The sequence below is a fragment of the Suncus etruscus genome, chromosome 15 (genome assembly GCF_024139225.1).
Source record: "Suncus etruscus isolate mSunEtr1 chromosome 15, mSunEtr1.pri.cur, whole genome shotgun sequence".
Lineage (NCBI taxonomy): Eukaryota > Metazoa > Chordata > Mammalia > Eulipotyphla > Soricidae > Suncus > Suncus etruscus.
The window spans coordinates 37,108,865-37,130,193 of NC_064862.1; the positions used below are offsets into that span (position 1 = coordinate 37,108,865).

Here is a 21,329-nt window from a genome sequence, read left to right on the forward strand (position 1 = left end):
CCTCCTGCATCTTCAAAAAAAAAAAAAAAAGAATAGGGTGAAATAGAGATAGGCCAATGCTCAAAAATACACAATCAGACCAAGGAGCTTTCACTTTTATAAGGGTATAAACTAATAGCTTTTGTACTTAAACTCAATTACCAGAGTAATTGTTACCAATAAGTGGTTGCTAGAAGGAAAGAAAAATTGCACTGAGAGGTAGGAGGAGATAACATATTGGGATAAAGGGCATGCAGTGTTTATTTCAATGACATGTTCTTGAAACCTGTATGTTATAAAGCATTTATATTTCAACTTAAAAATATACGTATATAAAGATATAAGTATATAAAGTTTCTTTTGAAACTGTAAGTGCTCTGGATAATAGAATATGGTTTCAAAAATGTTCTGGAGAGATAATACTAGGGATTAGAATACTTTCCTTACATGTTGCTGGCCCTACTTCAATCCCAGGAACCACGTGTGATCTTTGAGCACAAAGCTAGGAATAAACTCTGAGCACAATCATGCATAGCACCACACACACACACACACACACACACACACACACACACACACACACACACACAAAACCCAACAAAATAAAACTTATATGTGCATCCTCTTTCATGAACTTATTTTTGAGAAGCATGGTTTAATAAACTTACGTATGTAGTAACTGAAGTTCACCATCACATTAATGAAATGATGGACTGGAAACAATGAGAGCATTGATGGTACAACAATTTGGGCCTTTTGGTAACACTGGGATGAGGCAGTACAACAAATCCTTAAGTAATATTATATAAGATAAAATATTATTTTAATTAGAACTATGTGAACTATTCCTAGGGAAAACTTTAATTTCAAGAATTAAATGTCCAGTTCACATTAAAAATAAGTAAACTTTAATTAATCTGTCAATTAAGCCCAATGATTAGTCTAATTTCCTTATTGAAACAATTCATGACTCTACAAGTATATAAGCTAATTTACTCAGTATTAAGTAGTCCTGTTAGCTATAAGATTAGCAACAGAGTCAATACATTTAAATACAATATTTTTTGATTTTGGGCCATACATGGCAGCACTCAGGGCTTTCTTTTAGCTCTGCACTCAGATATCACTCCTGATGGGCTTGAGGTGCCATATGTGGTGCTAGTGCCAACCTGGGTTGGCAGCATCCCAGCAAGCACCCTATCTCCAGCACATATATTATTTAGAGAGTATATAAGTATATATACTTGTATACATAGATAAGTACATACATATCTAAATATATTGAGGGGCTCAGTCATGGCAATGCTTAAGGCCTGCTACTGGCTCTATGCTCAGGGATCTCTCCTTGGAGTCTTAAGGGAACATATGTGGTGCTGGGAATTAAATCCAGGTTGGCCATGTGCAAGGCAAGCATTTTGCCTGCATATTATTTATACGACCCCTAAAGTATTTTTCCCCTAAAGTATTTTTATGAATATTGTGACAGGAAAAATATCTGAATAATTACGCTGGGCATCATGTGGAGATGAAATTGGGCTTTAGAAAATTAGAGGTAGTGTCTCTCTCTTAAAGCTCTGCCTGAACTGGAAAAATGTTAATTTGACCTTCAGTTCAGATTTTGGCATTTTATAGGATGCAAGTTGCATGCTTGTAAGGTGAAACATAGATGCTCATAGCTCCTGTATTTCATGATCTTGGATATCCAGAGTTCCTAGTCCTTAATTTAAAAATTATATGGGAAAAAATCTAAATAAGTCTAATTCTATATCTATTCTTGGAATAAGTGAGGTGAAGAGAACAGAATCTTATTACACAGAAATTGTTTTACCTTGAATCACTAGAAAATGGAAATTTTCTAGTAAAACTGAGAATGAAGAATTAGCAAAAGATAAGGCAACTTTGGGTGTGGCTGTGGTACTGAGAGGGAGAAAGGAGAGAGGAAAGGCTGCAATCGAGAAAAACCTTTTACTTTTACTAATAAGATTAAAGGCAGCCAGTTTCCACACAAGAGAGGCAGTATATGGTTTCAATAGCACAAGCTGTGAAATTGTGAAATCACCATAATGGAATCGAACAAGTCATTTAGAAAACCATTTGTTTCATGTGGAGAGTAACTTCAATTTTTTGCTCACACTTGAAGTACTTTGAAAGTTAATGCAATATATATAATGGTTGAATTTTATTTTTAGGGGTAGAACACTTTTGACTACTTCAAAAGAAAAAAATCAGGTCTTAAGAAATAAAAAGAAGTATTCCTTATAGGGCAGAGGGAAGGTAACTCAGTGATGATAGCATGCTTTGCAAGGACAAGGTTTGAGTCAAATTTCCAGCAACACATGGTTCCCTGATCACTGTAAGGATTGACTCCTGAGCACAATCAGACTTACTCCTCCAAGAACTACAAAATCTTATTACAGAAACACCCCCACCACCACATATTGATGTGGAGGGGAGCATATCTAGTGGTGCTAAGGGCTTACTCCTGCCTCTTTGCTCAAGGCTTACTCCTGGTGGTGCTCAGGTGGAAAATATTCAGTGCCAAGGATTGAACTGGGGTTGTCTATGAGCAAGTGAATCACCATTACTTTTGTGCTTTCTTTCTTTATGATTTCCCCAAACAACAATCAATGTTTTATTATTTTCCTCTTTTTATTTTTAAAGTAGTAATAGTTTCCTCTCAATATATGTATGTATGTATGTATGTATGTATGTATGTATGTATGTATAGGTCATGGAATGAGGACCAAATGGTTTATACTAATATGAAAAAATAAATGATGCCAATATTCATATTAGTGTGATTCAATATTATCCCTTAAATGTACAACCAGAACTGGGGACTACTTTAGACACCTAGATTTAAAAGGAAAGCATGGTCCAAAGCCATAGTACAATGGGTAGGGTGTATACCTTGCATGTAGCAAACCTAGGTACAATCTTTGGCATCCCATATGGTGCCCTGAATACTGCCAGAAGTTATTCCTGAGTTCAGAGCAAGTAATAAGTTCTAGGGCCTGGTGTGGCCTCAAAACAAAATAAAAAAGCCAAGTAAAACAAAATAACAACAAAACAAATAAAAGGAAAGCAACTTGCATTTTTTTATTAATGGTTTTATTTCCTTATTTTACCTTTAAACTTAGAGAATAAATTACCATAAAAGTTGCAGGCATCATTTTATAGTACAGATGATTGATTTATATTCAAGATAAGGAAAGATAAAGGCATATGACATACCTAAAATGACTATTGAGGAAACTCTGTCCATTGGATAATAAATAAAGGTAAAATTCAGTGCCTTTGATAAAGATGGGGTACACTATTTCTGATATAACTATGACACATACCTTTTGCTTACAAAGCAAATCTATTGCCACCCGTTTTTGGATAGTGGCTTCTTTCTTTCTATATCCTCATATATTGGGAGGATGTGAGCATCACTGGGCATTTTGTAGCTATTTCTTGGAAAGCTTCTGCCAAGAGAAATTAATATGCTGAGTGATCTAATTGGAAGTTCATTTTGATTCAATTATCTCCCAAGTCTAAACCAAAAAACAGTCTTCACATAGGTCAATAAACACAACTCAAAAGTAATATTATTTTGTAGGAAGATAATGCTCAAATACTAGATGTAAAATAAATAGGAAAGAGGCCTTTTATTTGATTGTAAAACAGGAGAAAAGGTTACCTCCTAATTTTAATAATAAAAACAAAATGCAAGGTTTTCTTTGCTGGCACTGATAGGAGATATTTATGGAGTTTGAACCTCCCAGACAATATTCTACTTATTGAGAAAATCAGTGAGGACCAGGTAGAATTCACCAATATGGTAGAAATGTTGAGTTCTAAAGATTAAAGGGTTGATATGTTTTTCTTTCTATACTTTCAATGATACGATGTCAAATATATTTAAAACATTTATACTTCTGGCCTAGAAAAATTTTATTAAATAACAATCATGCTAATGAACCATTTCTCCTTTCAAGTTCCTATCCCAGTAGCAGCACTTAATTCTGAAAATTGCTATATTGATTTTTGTTAAACTTTGAACATTATAGACTATTTCCTCTTTAAGAGATAGTAGACAAAGTATATAGAGTTGGTTAAAATGCATTTTCTATCATCAAGGAATTCACAGAATATAGGATAATGATAGCTTGGTGTATAAATTGCCAAATTGTTTAGTATTTGGAACATTAAGAAAGCATAATCATGTATTTTTATATTATTGATATAATCTTTTTGTTTACTATAGTTACTTGATAATAATTTAGACAAGGAAAGTGTTACTCTGTAAAGGAGTACAAGGTCTCCTTTTGTATTTATTGTTTAGGTAGAATTTCTTTCTATTTTTGGGCTATTAGGGGTTACTCCTGGCTCTGCACTCAGAAATTGCTCCTGGGAGGCTTGGGGGACCATATGGGCTGTTGGAGATTGAACCTGGATTCGTTCCGGATTGTCAGTGTACAAAGCAAACGCCCTACTGCTGTGCAATCACTCCGGCCCCTCTCTAGGTAGAATTTCTGTGCAACTGAGATGTGATCCCCAATAGGTTTCTAGGTGACTTTGAATGGCCTTAGCTCAGGTCAGGGTAGTAGAGTCAGAAGTTGGTCTTGAATCTCTCAACAACCAGAGACCTATGGTTATTTTAATGCATTTTGGGTTGTATACACACATGTAATATATATTATACATTCAAGTGCATGGTTTATCTGTGTCTGAAGCTGTACAAATAATGTACATCCAATTAGTCAAAACTAACACTTTAACATTTTTGAATGTATCAATAAAATATCGTACAATAGCAACTGATGTTGAATATAGCACATTCTGAACATAATCTTCATTCATTTTTATTATCTGAAATGATCCCCTTTCTCAGGCCAGGAAAGAAAAAATGTTTTCTTTTGTTCAAAAAGGTAGGGGATTTACCATTTTCAGAACCCAACGTGTAGATGTAGAATATTTATTTATACTGCACTAATTTTGGTAGAGATAGAAAATGTTCAAAATAGGGCTCCAAAAATACATAGAGGGAGTGTGTCTGAAGACTGTAGAGGAAGTAGTAAAAGGCCCTTCAATCTTTTATGGACTAGAAATTACATTTTCCCATATATTATATATGAGAAGACTATTTTTGAGGTAATAGAAATAAAGCTATGATAAAGAAAATGGTTTTCGCCGTGTTCTCTGTAGTTTTAGTCCTATGTAAGTAATACTATTGCAAAATTTAAACAAACATCTGCTACCCAGAAAAACTCAATTTTTAATGCCATCAGACTTCAGGTGATACTTTTGGACTAATATTCAAAATAATATAATTCTACATTTACCAATAGGTGGTGGGAGCTTCTTAGAGTTCATTGTAATATTCAAAATAAGAAATATTCAAGTCTTTTACTGCAAAACCTGCAATTTTCCATTCATAACTAGTTTTTTTTCCTAATACTGTGACTAAATTTTACTTTTTTGCCATCAGAAGGGAAAGTCAAGTTGCTTTAGTGTTGTTTCTTGTTGGAATATTAGGAGAGAATCCAGAGAGTTTAAGAGAAAATGACATACATGACAGTGGATAATGTTACAATATGATGACAGAAATGGACACTCAGTGCCTCTCATCCTGAACTTGGTGCTTCTTCATAGTACCTTCAGTTTTATTCTGAAGTTGCTGTGAGGCACTGTTCAGCTTCACTTATATGAGAGTTGTCTCAGATAAGTCTAGGACCAGGAATAATGCCTGCCTCACTTCTCACACATTTTTATCTGTCCCATGAAGATATTGCTTTTACAATGGGGGCAGAACCCTGGCATCCTTTTCCCCAACCTGAGCTGCAGACTACCTTGCATTAAAGGTCTGATGTCTCATTTCTCCGTGATGCAGAGGCTTTTGTTTCTCTTTAGAATAATGAACTTGCCCAAAGAAATTTTGAATACTGTCTATATCATTTTCTACCTTATGAGTTTGTTACTTTTTCTTTCTAGTAGAATATAGAACTATTATTATACATGAAAGTGTGAATAGAAATGGTGCATGTTTAGGAAGTCAAGACTCAATTTGAAAGTTAAATAAAGTGAAACTCTGGAAGAGTGCAGTTAGGAGATAGAACAAAAATAAAAGAAGCAAAACCAAGGGAAACAGGGAGTCAAATAGATAATTTATTTATCAATCTGGCAAGCCCTGGAGAAGAGAGAAAGAGAAAACTAATGTTTCATGTTTTGAAATAATAGTGATGATGGTGGTAGTTCTTCATGTCTGTTATTTTAGTTTGATCATTTTGATCATTTGATCTATTGATCATTCAATTAAAGCATGTACACAAGGGCACTTTGCAAACTTATTCAAATTAAATGAGATAATTTAACTTCAGTTTTTGGATAAAGCCAGGTTTGATCATATGCAGGTGCCTCATACTTCTCAAATAACATATCCTTTGAGAAATGTATATGTCACCATATCTGCTTATGCTCTATATCTTTGGTTTTACTTCTAAATTCTCCATATGCAAAATAACTTATTATTTTTTTCTTTTAATTTTTGTCTTGGAAAACAACCTAAGAGTTGGAGATAACTTTTCCAGTCAGTAGATAGTATTAAAAAGTTTTCATCTGTAAGGGACTGTAACATAAAACCAGTTATTAAACCAGTAAGAGAAAAGAAACTTGAACTTTGGTTTTGCTTCTTTTCTGCTATGTCAGAATCATAACAGGACAAGGTTCAGGAGGTAATCATGTTTTAGTATAATTGTTATTAATCCAGGCCTGCCAAAGCTCAGGGTTTCTGTTTCTTTAATTTGATTCACTCTAATTGTTGTGTGTGTGTGTGTGTGTGTGTGTGTGTGTGTGTATTTAATACAGGAAGAAGCTCTTTAGGGTAGGAGTTTCAGGAAAGGAAGAGAATTACTGAAGTACTGGGAGACTTGAATCAGCATTCACGTATTTATTTAGTGTCAGGCCAACTTGAGTAATAAAATAGAAGCAATTGCTCACTAGACGTTTCACAGGTGAATAACATAACATTCTGGAGTTTGCTATACATATTAGAAAATAATTTCTGGTTTTTCTTGTTCTTTGGTTGAATGTGGGCCAAAAAATCATTCTTTCCGTTACAATGAGTTGCTTGCCCCCCATCCCTCCCCCCTTTTTGTCATGTGATTCAAACACAGTGGTGGAAGGTTGCTTTTCAGTTCCCATCAAGTTGAACTTAAAGAGTGGTTTTAAACATTTAGGCTGAAGTTACAGTTGACTTTATATTACCCAGAAAGAGTTAGGTACTTGCTAATGCCAATAGGATGGTGTGTTCTTCTTAGCCACACGAGAGCTGTGTAGCCTACTCTTTGCTCAAGTGGCCCTTAAAGATGCAATTTCAAAGGACACCACGACTTAAGACTGACGTCATATTTATCAACATTAAATAAACACTTGGTGAAGGATGCATAAATATTTCTTCATATAAACAAACATGAAATTAAATAGTTCAGAAACACAGACACCACTGCATACATTTCCACTGTTGCAAAGTCACCTGTAAACACCAGCTCACATGGAATACAAAAGCAGCTTCTACCCTGGCTGGGCTTCACAACATGGAGGCTCTGTACAGAGGGAAGATTTCTCCTTAGTCCCACCCCCCTCCCCTCCCCAGACCACCCCAGCAAAAGGAAAAGAAGAAACCCCAACAACTACAGCAGCAACAAAGATGACAGGAACAGCAGCACCCCTTCCATCCCCCAGATAGAAACTTGTAGTATTTGGGGTCAATTCGAAGAATACAATTTTTTTTTTGAAATGTAAGAAATTCAATTTAGAGTCACACTTTTCAAAGTGTATCGCTTTCTTCAGAGGACACAGACTTCCTAAACCTCACCTAATATGGAGGGAAGTCACACACGGACACCCTATAAAGCACTGGCCATAGCAAGTAACATAGGTGTGAGCCCTTTATCATTTCGAAGGCGCCCGGTAGCAAAGAAATATAAAATCCAATACAGCATTCTCCTTCATCTCCCCTCAGTCTCTTTTGCATTGCTATATATGACATTCAACATGACACTATGATTTAGTTTGCAAGCATTTTTCAACAGCAGAAATTTTGTTTGGAAACATTCCGATTGACACAATCAAATTCAAACACGCATGGTTCAGAGGGCTCCTTATTTCATTTAACTTTGTTGAACTCAACAAAGGAGATTGCTTACATTCAGCATCTAGTCAAGCTGTGGTGCTCAACCTGACTCAGGAGGCTGTTTGCTCTGCACAGACCAGCTGGGATAGTCTGGCTACTCTTTACAACCTACTCTCCATGGTGGTTTGTAAAACAGCCCCTGCCTTCCAAAAATTAAACTGGACTCAGTTCACTTTTATGTTGTATTGGGATCCTAGAGAACTTCACGTACCAAAGTACTGAAGGAGGAACAACTCGCTAGTTCAGTGACTCCCATTATATTATATACACTATATGTTTGTGTGTGAGGCTCTCACACACATATATATCTATATATTTATACTTATATAGTTTTATTTGTATGAAACTTGGACTGCACAAAACAGTACTTCGTAAGAATCAAGTCCACAAATAGTTTAACAATACACCAAAGAGAAGACAGGAAGCTCTTTTGGGACAAGAAGGTTCAGCTTTGCAACAAATGCTATAATTTCAGAGCCACAGATTCACTAGTCTGACATGTTCCGTGTGGGATCTAGATTAACATTTTAGAGATCCTTGGAAAAAACACGGCAACTGAGCCAGTTAGTTAAGCTCATTTGAAATTCCAGAGCTCATGGGATTCAACAGAACTATGCAGATCAACTTGGGTATATAATTGCTTTTAAATAATTTTTTCCTCTTTCAGAAAAAGACTTACAGTCTATTTCAGAACTTTTAAATACTCAGTAATAAGTTTTCGTTTTCTGAATTGCATTTGAGTTTTCATATTAAAATGGATTTATTTAAAAGATCAGTAAACAGGCAGCTTCTTTGACATCTGGGTGATAAAACTGTTTCTATGATCACTAGAAATCACCCCCACCCTCACCTTACTGCTTCCTAAGGTTTGTGGGTTGATATGTGCGTTTGGTCACTGCTATTGATAAAGCCTCTCTCTACAAGGTCTGCTCAGGGACACGCTTGTGAAAAATGACAGACTGTCTCTGCTGGTACTGCTGCTTGCGCCTCTTCCGTTTGTCACACTGGCACAGCAGCAGCATCTTGAAAGTGGTTCTAAATGTTTTGTTGCACAGGGCATAGCACACAGGGTTCACGGTGCTGTTGATGTAGCACAGCCAGTAGCCCAGATTCCAATAGGTTTTGGGTATGCAGCTCTCACAAAAGGTGTTCACCAGAACCATGATATTGTAGGGGGTCCAGGTGATGATGAAGGCAAGCAAGATGGCACTGAGTGTCTGGGCAGCTTTCTTCTCCTTAATGAGGGACATCCGTTTTCGTTTAGTGATCTGGCTTCTGGTCTTCAGAGCAAACCTCTTGGCCAGAGTGGCTTCCTTGAAGGACAGAGGTAGAGTGCCCGTGGTCTTACCGACTGAGGAGTTGGCATCAGAGCTCTTGGTTGAGTCCACGGCTGACTCTAACTGTATGGGAAGCTTAGAGAAGCTTTTTTGAAAACTGCCTCCTTCATCCATGCTCTTCTGGGCCTGCAGTTTGCTGGCTTTCCTCTCCAAATTCACTGTCCTTAGTTCCTCATCGGGCACCTGCAGGTTATCTGAGGAGGGCAATTTGGTGGAGTTTAGAATGGTGCTGTGACCTGGAAGCTTGAGTACAATTGAATAGATGGCTCTTGTCTCTGAGCCAATATCCTCCTCATCAGAGGAGGCAGAGTTTTCCAAGGAGGCAGCAGCATCATTGTTATTCCAGCTGTCACTGCTACTGTGGTCTTGGTCCATCTGTTCAGCACTGGCTTTCCAGCTCTTGGTTGTGAACCAGAAGTGACAGCGGCCATATTTCCTCCGGCTTGAGCGCTTCATGCTTTGCTGCTGAAGCTCATAGCTGCTGCAGCTTCGAGAACTGCCTGTTGGGTGGACAAAGTTTTCTGTCTCTGCTTCTGTCCCAGAGGCTTGCAGTCCAGCCAGCTCTTTGGTACGCTTTTCAGTTTCCTTGTAGATCCTCCAGTATAAAATAGTCATGATGGTGACAGGCATATAAAAGGCAGCAATGGCCGTTCCAAAGGTAATGGTGGGCTCAGAGAGAAACTGAATGAAACACTCCCCTGGAGGAACAGTCCTCTTTCCAACAAAGTATTGCCAAAACAATATGGCAGGAGCCCACAAGACAAAGGAGATGACCCAAGCAAGTCCTATCATCACACCAGCTCTTTTAGTTGTTCGTTTGGCCCTGTATGTAAGTGGCCTTGTGATGGAAAAGTACCTATCAAAACTAATGACCAGAAGGTTCATGACTGAGGCATTGGAGGCCACATAGTCAATGGCAAGCCAGAGGTCACAGGCCAAGTTCCCCAAAGCCCATCGGTTCATGATGATGTAGGTGGTAAACAGATTCATTGATATAACCCCAATAATCAGATCAGCACAAGCCAGACTTAGGAGGAAGTAGTTGTTGACTGTCTTCAGCTGCTTGTTGACCTTAAATGCCACTATCACAAGGATGTTGCCAATGATGGTCACCAATGCCAGGACACCTGTTAAGAATGCTATAAAGACGACTTGCCAGATGGTATGACCTCCTAGAGGGTCACTGATGGTGTCATTTGCAACGGAGTGATTCCCAGCTGCTTGAGAAATGTTGTAGCTGCCAAAATGAGTGACTGTTCCTGGGGGCAGTCCTGCATCGGAGGAACCTTGTATCCAGGAAGAGTTGATGTTTGGAAATAAAGGCGAGGTTGTACTGTTATTGTGCAAGGTCATTGTGACGTTCTGACATAGTCTGGGGGAGAAAGGAGAAAGAAGATGGTGTTAGAAATTTTTTTTTGCCTCTGATTGATGTTCTGTGCATTGCATACTTCAAAAGACATGGAAGATCTATTATAGGATAGTGAATCTCATAGAGGATAAAGTCATTACATTCCTTCTCTTGTTTTACACATGAGTAGTCTAGGGAAATCAGAGATTGAGTTTTTCAAGGTAGCGTAATTAATGAGAGCTCATGTTTACTACTGTGCTTCTCCCCCATGTTTTCAACATTTCTAAAGTATGTACTAGAGAAACTTCCACACAATGATGCTATTGGAAAAATTATTCTTACTTTTCTTATTTTAAAGAGGGGGGAAATATTATGAGGTTCTTTGAGCAGAGATCTGTCATCACACAACTTGTACATTAATATTATTCATTTGAATTTTATCTATGTTTATGTTTCTTTACCCCAAGCTTCCCACATATGAAAGAAACTTTCAGGTGAGATTTCAGCCATTATTCATTCCATTAAGAATGAATAATCTTAATCTAGAGCAAGGACGGAAATAATTGTAAACCACTTTAAATTATATTATCTTTTAAAAATACAGATAGGAAAAGTAATATATTAATTCCTTGTAGTAGTTGGAAACAGCATACAAAGCAGATATTTTATGCATGATAACATGCAAAGCCTTTACCAGTTCATTCTGAACTGACCAAACCAGTTTTGAATATGTCTAGTTTTTAGATATCCTAATTTCAGTAATGAAAATGTACGTTAGCAGCATGCACACACATACACATATAAGCATTTTTTTCGTCCATACTCATTTGATGCTCAGGCTAAGCGATTGGCTAAGCGCTCAGAAATTGCCCCTGGTTTGGGGGGACCATATGGGACGCCAGGGGGTCAAACCGCGGTCCTTCCTTGGCTAGTGCTTGCAAGGCAGACACCTTACCTCTAGCGCCACCTCACCGGCCCCACTTATAAGTATTTTTAAAGCTGCAATCACTTATTTAGAAACCCTTATTAACACAATACATAAATAGCTAGGACTCATTACGATTAATGCATTACCAAGAAGATGTCCTCTTGTGCCCTGCCACAAGATGTCAAGAAAAACATTTGATCGAGGACTGCTCTGTCCTTTCAGTACTGGCAGAATTGTATTACCAGAATACCATTGGTCTGGGGACTCTCATATACAAATAACAAATGAAAGGCCAGGGAGATACCACAGCAGGTAGGGCACTTGCTTTGCCTGCATCCAACCTAGGTTCGGTCCTTGGCATCCTATATAGTCCCCTGAGCACAACCAAGAATAATTCCTTGGTGCAGAGCCAGGAGTAAGCCCTGAACATTACCACATATGACCCTAAAGGTAAAAACAAATAAAAAACAAACAAACAAATAAATAATTGCTTTAAGAAGGTCTCTAATAGGGATGGAGTGGTAGTTTAGCTGGAAGGGTATTTGCCTTGCACATGGCTATCCTGTCTATTCTGGGTTTGATCCCTGGCATTCCATATGATCTATTGTTGCAGGAGTGATTCCTGAGCACAGAACCAGGATAAGTCTTAAACACTGCCAAAACAACAACAGCAACAATGTAGATGGTCATTTATGAATGATGGCAAGTAGAGGAAAAATCAATCAAGAAATTTTTTTGTGTGTGTTCAGCCTCTTGGTGAAAAAGTAGTCAACCAGAACCAGAGCAACAGTACAGCAAGTAATGCATTTGCCTTGCAGGTGTGGCCCCCAAAAAGGAAAGTGCCTGCTTGCCTCTTGTTGGGCTCACCCAGAAATCTTCCAGTTACACCAGGGTGTTCAAGGTGGAGGCTTGGGGGTCTTTCTGGGTGCTCACTTCTCTCTGATTCAGAACAAAGCACTGTGCTTTTTGAGGTACTGCTAAGTACCAATTCCTTTTCACTTGAGATTTTTTTTAGTGACAGTAGCAGCTGCAATGGTGGTGTATGTGATACCAAGTGCACTGGTGCCTTCCATTGTGTATATGTGTGCGCAAGCATGCAAGAGGTGGCTAGCATTATGTTATTAATAGGACAATGACTTACAAAGAAATTGCATTATGGTCAATTTTGCCTTGATAGTTATTGTAAACTTTTTTAATGTTTTCTATTTTTCACAAACAAAATCCATTGGGAAATTATAAAGTTACTAGTGATGCCAAAAGTGTTCATCTAAAACTCTTACATATAAACATGAACATATATGCATATGGCAAGAGCCCTAAATCAAACACTTGATAATTGCATGCTAGAGTATCTGCCATTTTATTTTATTTGTACTATGGAATCACATCCCTGACCCACTAGATTATCATGTAAAAAATAGCATTAAGTTTCAAAAAGAGCTTTTTTGAATGCATTATGTTATGTTAGAAGTTTTTAACACTACTAGTTTTCAATCATTGTGAATAGGTCACTGAAGTCAGAAAGTCAGGATTCTGCCCTTAAAGAAACTTATTCCATTGAAATATGGTACAAGTGATGTGTGTGTGTTTGTGTGAGTGTATATGTGTGTGTGTGTTGCAGCCATACCTGGCAGTGATTAAGTTTACTCCTGTCTGTGCTCAGGGGGTCATTTGTGGTGTTCAGATTCAAACTGGGGTCAGTTTCATGCAAGATAAGTCTTCACCCCTGTATTATTTTTCTGGTCCTGATTAATACAAACTCTTATAAATAATTTAGGTAATGTCGTTTGCTCTCTCAGGATATTCATATTATGTTTGTAGATTTAAAAGCAACATAGATACATAAGAATTTTTGGTAGTAAGACTACAATCAAATCTTTCTTTAGTTTATTTCATCTTGTGAATGGGTAAAGCATAAATAACTGAACTCCTGTCCAATTATGCTTTTAGAATACAGAATATAAAAATACCAAAACTGAGAAAACACCTACACATAAAAGACATATCTTCATATTGTATTAATCAAATTCTTGATCTATGTGCTTTGGATACCAAGGTTCCTTGATTAATCATTAAAACCCTGTGCATTATAAATTGTCAGGTGATCTTTGATCTAAATTATTTGGCATATTTACTATTTGACAATGTTATTTTAATATTAATCATTATATAATATCCTTTAAATTTTAGATATATGCCCTTTCTTTAGTCCCTTTCTACCACACAACTACATTGATTATGATCAAAGCAAAAATTTTTATGTTATGAAAGAGTCATTAATGAAGTATCACCCAGTGAATCAATAGCCAGAGGACAATAATGAATAAATCAATAGTTAATAATAATTATATGTTCTAGATTGCTGTATTCAAGTTTATTCTAATAACTTCATTTATTAAAAACATAAAGGATGTGAAACTGGTATGTGAATATGTTGAGAAAAAGAAAGTTTAATTGGTAGGAATGAAAATTATGGACAAACCATATTACCAAACTGTTGTAATTATAAGCTATGCAAAAAAAAAACCCTAGAAAATAAAAAATACTCCTCTGATGTGACAACATACTGAGATGCAGTAACAAAATTTATTAATATGGTGCTCTTATCACCATTAAAAACTTTTTTATTAGAAAACAGAAAAACATAGCTGAAATTCATAGCTATTAGATGCTAATTGATTTAGTTAGATTTCTGAGCTGATATAGGTATATGAGATGAAATTGGTAAACTCCCTGACTCTGGGACTCTATTTCCTAATCAACAAGCCTGAGTTACATGGAATTATAAAGGAATTTATACAGCCAAAGCAATCTTAAGAAGGAAGAAGAAAACTAGAGGCACTAAACTTCATGACTTCCAAATATATTAAGAAAAATTTACTAAGTCAGGGCTGGAATGATAGTAGAGTAGGTACAGCATTTGTCTTGCATGCAGCTGAAACACGTTTCATTCCCTATATCTCATATGGTCCTTCGGGCACCACTAGGAGTAATTACTGAGTGCAGAGCTAGGAGTGACCCCTGAGAACCACCAGGTGTGGTCTCCAAACAAAAAGCTTTACCAATAAATTAAGTTGACATTTCTCTGGAGGAAGACATACATACATGTCACATTGATAGCTCAGAAATAACTCCTCTCAGGTGATCTTTTACAAAATGCCAAGCATACAAAATGGAGAAAGGAGAATCTCTTCAAAATATTATGCTGGAATAAGGGCTATCCAAATGAAAATGAGTGTAATTTGTCTTTGCTGATATCATGTGTAAATATCAATTCAATGGATTAAATACTTAAACATAAACCAGATGTATAAAAGTATTAAGAAATGAGAGTATAAATTCATAACACTGATCTTGACGATGATTTCATTGACATGATACCAAAAAGCACAGGCTACTAAAACAAAAATAGATAAGTGAATCTACATTAAGCTAAAAAGCTTCTGCACAGTTAAGGAAACCCATCAACAGAATAAAAAAGTAACCCATGAGGCAGAAGAAAATATTTGCAAACCATTTATCTTGTTCAGAGTAAATTTCCAAATGCATTTATAACTTTGATTGCTCCATAGCCAAATATTAATAACAAAATAGGTGAAGAGCATGAATATACATTTATCTTAAAAGGATATGCAAGTGGATATGAGTAATGTCAGGAAATTAAAATTAAAAGTCCAGTGAACTTTTACTAACAAGCTATTAGTAGTTATTGGTTAAAATAAAGACAACACATGCTCATAAAGATATGGAGAAACTGGAACCCATGTTGAGATGACAGAAAAGCAAAATAGTAAAGATATTGTGTAGGACATTTTTCATATAAATCATGTAATATAAGAACTGACAATCCAGAAATTCTACTTCTAGGTGTTTGACCAAAAGAGTCACAGTCTCAAAGAAATATAATAGTAATTTTATGTTTATTGTAGCATGATCAATAATAGTCAAACATGAAAATAGACTGAGAAACAGATGAGAAATAAAGAAGACATGGCAGGACAGAGACAGTTCAAGGGGTAAGGCACTTGCCTTGCATGTAGCCAATCTCAGATAAATCTCCAGTACCTCATATGGTCCCCTGAACACCTTTGGGCGTGATATCTGAGCACAGAGACAGGGTAAGCCATATGCATAGCCATGTGTGGCCCCAAAATGGAGAAGGAAATAAAAGGAGGAGGGATCAGAATGATAGTACAGAAGGTAGGGCACTACTTGCCTTGTGTCTAACAATTTGAATTTGATCTCTGACATCTCATATGGTTCCTGGAACATTGTTAGGAGTAATTCCTGACTGCAGAATAAACTGCAGGATAAACCCCTGAGCATCAATGGGTGGATGACCTCCCAATTAAAAGGAGCAGGAATAGCATTTCCATACAATGGGATACTATGCAGTCTAATTAAAGGAATTTGTACATTATGCATACCTATGTTTATCACAGTGCTTAGCAAGATAGTAGAGATGTGGAAACAACCCAATTGCTCACATACAGTTAATGTATCAAGAAGGTTTGTGGTCTAAAGACTCAATGGAATACTAGATATCTCTAAGAAAGAACAAAATCATGCAATTAATTTTGACGTGATGGATCTAGAGGGTATTATGCTGAGTGAAAGAAAGGTATAGATACAGAATGCTCTCTTCCAAATGTGGGTCTTTAAAGCAGCAGCAAAAGCCAAAGGCAACACAACTGAAAACTCTCTCTCTCTCTCTCTCTCTCTCTCTCTCTCTGTGGTGGGGAGGGAATTTGACAGAGGTGGGTACAATAGTAATGGATATACTGTTGGTATTATGTACACAGAAAGCCATCAAAAACTGTTGTAAGTCACAGTTCTTCAATCATCATCATCATCAACAAAAGAATTCCTGCAATACGTGATAATATGAGATAATCTTAAAGATAATATTATGTGTACTGAAATAAGCCACTCATGTATAAGTAACATTGAAGCATAAGTGGGTGCCAGATTCTTGTAGGAAGAGAAATAAGGAGTTAACATGCAATGGTTATAAAGTTATGTAGAATGGACAAGTGATAACAATTGCAGTTCAACATCATACTTTTGGTTAACAAAACTGTTATATATTTTACATTTTTGTTAATATCTTGTAGTTATTTTTTAGTAATATATGTCTTCTTTAGGTATTTGGGTATTTCTGGCTTTATAGAAACTGTTATGAAGGAAACATGTTATGTTATCAGTTATGTTATGTGATAAAATTCTTTGATATTTTGGAAGATCTTGAAGAATAGAGGTAGTAATCTTCTTTGAAGGTCGTGCAGATTTTCAGTAGAAAACACATTTGGACCAGGGATTTTGATTTTGGGGAAATTTTAAATTACTATTTTAATTTACTTTCCCATGACTGGTAGGTTTAGGGTTTATTCCAGGTATGCAAGGATAGTTCAAGTTATTTAAATCAATTAATGTCATATAAAATATTAAAAAAGCAGAAATAATACACCATAATAATGTCAACAGATACTGAAAAATATGTGACAACATTCAGCATTAAGTCATTATAGAAACCTTAACAATAGGGAAACTAAGGCCATTCATAAGAAACACACAGTCAATGTCATACTCAATGGCAGAAAATGTGAATGCCTTCCTTATGAGACCAGGCACAAGGCAAGGATATTTATATTCTACACTATTTTTCACTATATCTATATATATATACTACACTATATATAAGATATATAGGATTATATATTTTAATTTATATTAATTTATATTTATTATATTTATTTAATATATTTATATTTTATAAATATATACAATATATAATATATATTCTACACTATTTCTCACTATATATATTCTACACTATATTCTCACTGCTGCAGGCAAACAAGAAAAAGACATAAAAGGAATGCAAAATTAAAAAGAAGTCAAGGGGCCGGAGAGATAGCAAGGAGGTAAGGCGTTTGCCTTTCATGCAGAAGGTCATCGGTTCGAATCCCGGCATCCCATATGGTTCCCCGTGCCTGCCAGGAGCAATTTCTGAGCATGAAGCCAGGAGTAACCCCTGAGCACTGCCAGGTGTGATCCAAAAACCACACACACACACACACACACACACACACACACACAAAAGACAAATGATCACTGCTTGCAGATAATGGAATATAATATATATATATAGCCTTAAAAATTACATAAAACATCTTTTAGAAACAATAAACCATTACAGCAAAATAACAGCTACAACACAAAATATGCCATACTTCTATATGCAAATAATTAAATAGAAAAAATACAATCTTATTAAAATAACATCCAATATGGAAAAACACCTAGAACTCAATTAGCAAAGGCTGTGAAAGAGTCAAATATTAAAAACAAGTCACTTTTAAAAAAATAGGACAGGACACCAGGAAATGGAAAAAATGTTCCAAATTTGTGGTTTGCAATTAACAATGGCTAAAGGGCCATTCTACCTAAATAATTATTCAGAGCAAATGTAACTCCCAGCAAAAATATGATGGCATTTTTAAGCACTTTAAACAAATGTAGTAAAGTTTGTAAGGAATCATAAAACTCCTTAATATAAAAGTAATTTTGAAAAAATGGGAATATTACTGAATTATTATATAGCAATGCAATCAAAACCAAGTGGCACTAGAATATGGATAAACTTTCAGGTCACAGAACAGAATAGAAAGCCTAGAGATAAACCTTCAGATTTCTAGACAATTCATCTATGACAAAGGAACTTGTTGAAGTAGAGCAAGTAGAGCAAGAAAAATATTTTCAATAAATAGCATTGGAAAATTTGAGTGTGGGAAAGCCTACATACCCCCCAAACTTGAACTATTTTCACACCATTAACCCACCCCCAAACCCTAATTCAAAATAGATTTAAATGTAAAGTTAGACTAGAATCCATAACTCAATGATGAAAATATAAGCATCACCCCTCACAATTTAGAACTCATAAGGCTCTTTGATGATTTTACTCAGTGGCAAAGAGGACATAAATGAAAAGAAACAATTGTCATTACATCAAAATACATTTTTCATGACAAACCCTAGACTATATTAAAAGACACTCTAATGTACGGGAGAAAATCCTACACATAATAATCAGATAAAGGGCTGATATTTAAGATACATAAAGCATTCAAAAATATTTTGTTGGGTCTAAACCCCCCAAAAAAACCCACAAAAATTTCACCAAAAAATGGGGAGTGAGATTACAAAATTTTATCAAAGAAGACATATGCATGGCCAATAAGCATATTAAAAGGGTTTATTGTTATTTATTATAAAGGAAGTGCAAATCAAAGTGACAATGAGATATCATCTCCTGCCACTGAGAATTACATAAGTCTGGAAGCAATCTGTGTTGGTGGTGGATATGATAGAAAAAAAAAAAAACAACCCTTCATTTACTTTTGGTGAGAATATTTTCTTTTTTTTTTTATACATAATTTTTTTTATTTAAACACCTTGATTACATACATGATTGTGTTTGGGTTTCAGTCATAAAAGGAACACCACCCATCACCAGTGCAACATTCCCATCACCCAAGTCCCAAATCTCCCTCCTCCCCCCCCAACCCCCGCCTGTACCCTAAACAGGCTCTACATTTCCCTCATACATTCTCAATATTAGGACAGTTCAAAATGTAGTTATTTCTCTAACTAAACTCATCACTCTTGTGGTGAGCTTCCTGAGGTGAGCTGGAACTTCCAGCTCTTTTCTCTTTTGTGTCTGAAAATTATTATTACAAGGGTGTCTTTCATTTTTCTTAAAACCCATAGATGAGTGAGACCATTCTGCGTTTTTCTCTCTCTCTCTGACTTATTTCACTCAGCATAATAGATTCCATGTACATCCATGTATAGGAAAATTTCATGACTTCATCTCTCCTGACAGCTGCATAATATTCCATTGTGTATATGTACCACAGTTTCTTTAGCCATTCGTCTGTTGAAGGGCATCTTGGTTGTTTCCAGAGTCTTGCTATGGTAAATAGAGCTGCAATGAATATAGGTGTAAGGAAGGGGTTTTTGTATTGTATTTTTGTGTTCCTAGGGTATATTCCTAGGAGTGGTATAGCTGGATCGTATGGGAGCTCGATTTCCAGTTTTGGGAGGAATCTCCATATCGCTTTCCATAAAGGTTGAACTAGACAGCATTCCCACCAGCAGTGGATAAGAGTTCCTTTCTCTCCACATCCCCGCCAACACTGTTTATTCTCATTCTTTGTGATGTGTGCCATTCTCTGGGGTGTGAGGTGGTATCTCATCGTTGTTTTGATTTGCATCTCCCTGATGATTAGTGATGTGGAACATTTTTTCATGTGTCTTTTGGCCATGCGTATTTCTTCTTTGTCAAAGTGTCTGTTCATTTCTTCTCCCCATTTTTTGATGGGGTTAGATGTAAAGTTTTTCTTGTAAAGTTCTGTCATTGCCTTGTATATTTTGGAGATTAGCCCCTTATCTGATGGGTATTGGGTGAATAGTTTCTCCCACTCAGTGGGTGGCTCTTGTATCCTGGGCACTATTTCCTTTGAGGTGCAGAAGCTTCTCAGCTTAATATATTCCCATCTGTTAATCTCTGCTTTCACTTGCTTGGAGAGTGCAGTTCCTCCTTGAAGATGCCTGTAATGTCCTGGAGTGTTTTGCCTATGTGCTGTTCTATATATCTTATGGTTTTGGGGCTGATATCGAGGTCTTTAATCCATTTGGATTTTACCTTTGTACATGATGTTAGCTGGGGTCTAAGTTTAATTTTTTGCAAGTGGCTATCCAATTGTGCCAACACCACTTGTTGAAGAGGCTTTCCCTGCTCCATTTAGGATTTCCTGCTCCTTTATCAAAAATTAGATGGTTGTATCTCTGGGGAACATTTTCTGAGTATTCAAGCCTATTCCACTGATCTGAGGACCTATCCTTATTCCAATACCATGCTGTTTTGATAACTGTTGCTTTGTAGTACAGTTTAAAGTGGGAAAAGTAATTCCTCCCATATTCTTTTCCCAATGATTGCTTTAGCTATTCGAGGGTGTTTATTGTTCCCAATGAATTTCAAAAGTGTCTGATCCACTCTTTGAAGAATGTCATGGGTATCTTTAGAGGGATGGCATTAAATCTGTATAATGCCTTGGGGAGTATTGCCATTTTGATGATGTTAATCCTGCCAATCCATGAGCAGGGTATGTGTTTCCATTTCCGTGTGTCCTCCCTTATTTCTTGGAGCAGAGTTTTATAGTTTTCTTTGTATAGGTCCTTCACATATTTAGTCAAGTTGATTCCAAGATATTTGAGTTTGTGTGGTACTATTGTGAATGGGGTTGTTTTCTTAATGTCCATTTCATCCTTATTACTATAGGTATATAGAAAGGCCATTGATTTTTGTGTGTTAATTTTGTAGCCTGCCACCTTGCTATATGAGTCTATTGTTTCTAGAAGCTTTTTGATAGAGTCTTTAGGGTTTTCTAAGTAGAGTATCATGTCATCTGCAAACAGTGAGAGCTTGACTTCTTCCTTTCCTATCTGGATTCCCTTGATATCCTTTTCTTGCCTAATCGCTATAGCAAGTAC

At 36.3% G+C, this 21,329-nt stretch overlaps 1 protein-coding gene across 2 annotated transcripts in view; it reads right to left on the bottom strand.

Moving 5' to 3' along the window:
* Positions 1 to 7,666: 7,666 nt before the first annotated feature.
* The window catches only part of CHRM3 (cholinergic receptor muscarinic 3), a 569,505-nt gene continuing 555,842 nt past the window's right edge, over positions 7,667 to 21,329 (bottom strand). For both annotated transcript variants that reach the window (XM_049788991.1, XM_049788992.1), the window contains one exon: positions 7,667 to 10,867. In XM_049788991.1, coding sequence (XP_049644948.1) covers positions 9,076 to 10,848 — 1,773 coding nt within the window. In that variant the 5' untranslated portion in view covers positions 10,849 to 10,867 and the 3' untranslated portion in view covers positions 7,667 to 9,075. The remainder of the gene's footprint in view (positions 10,868 to 21,329) is intronic.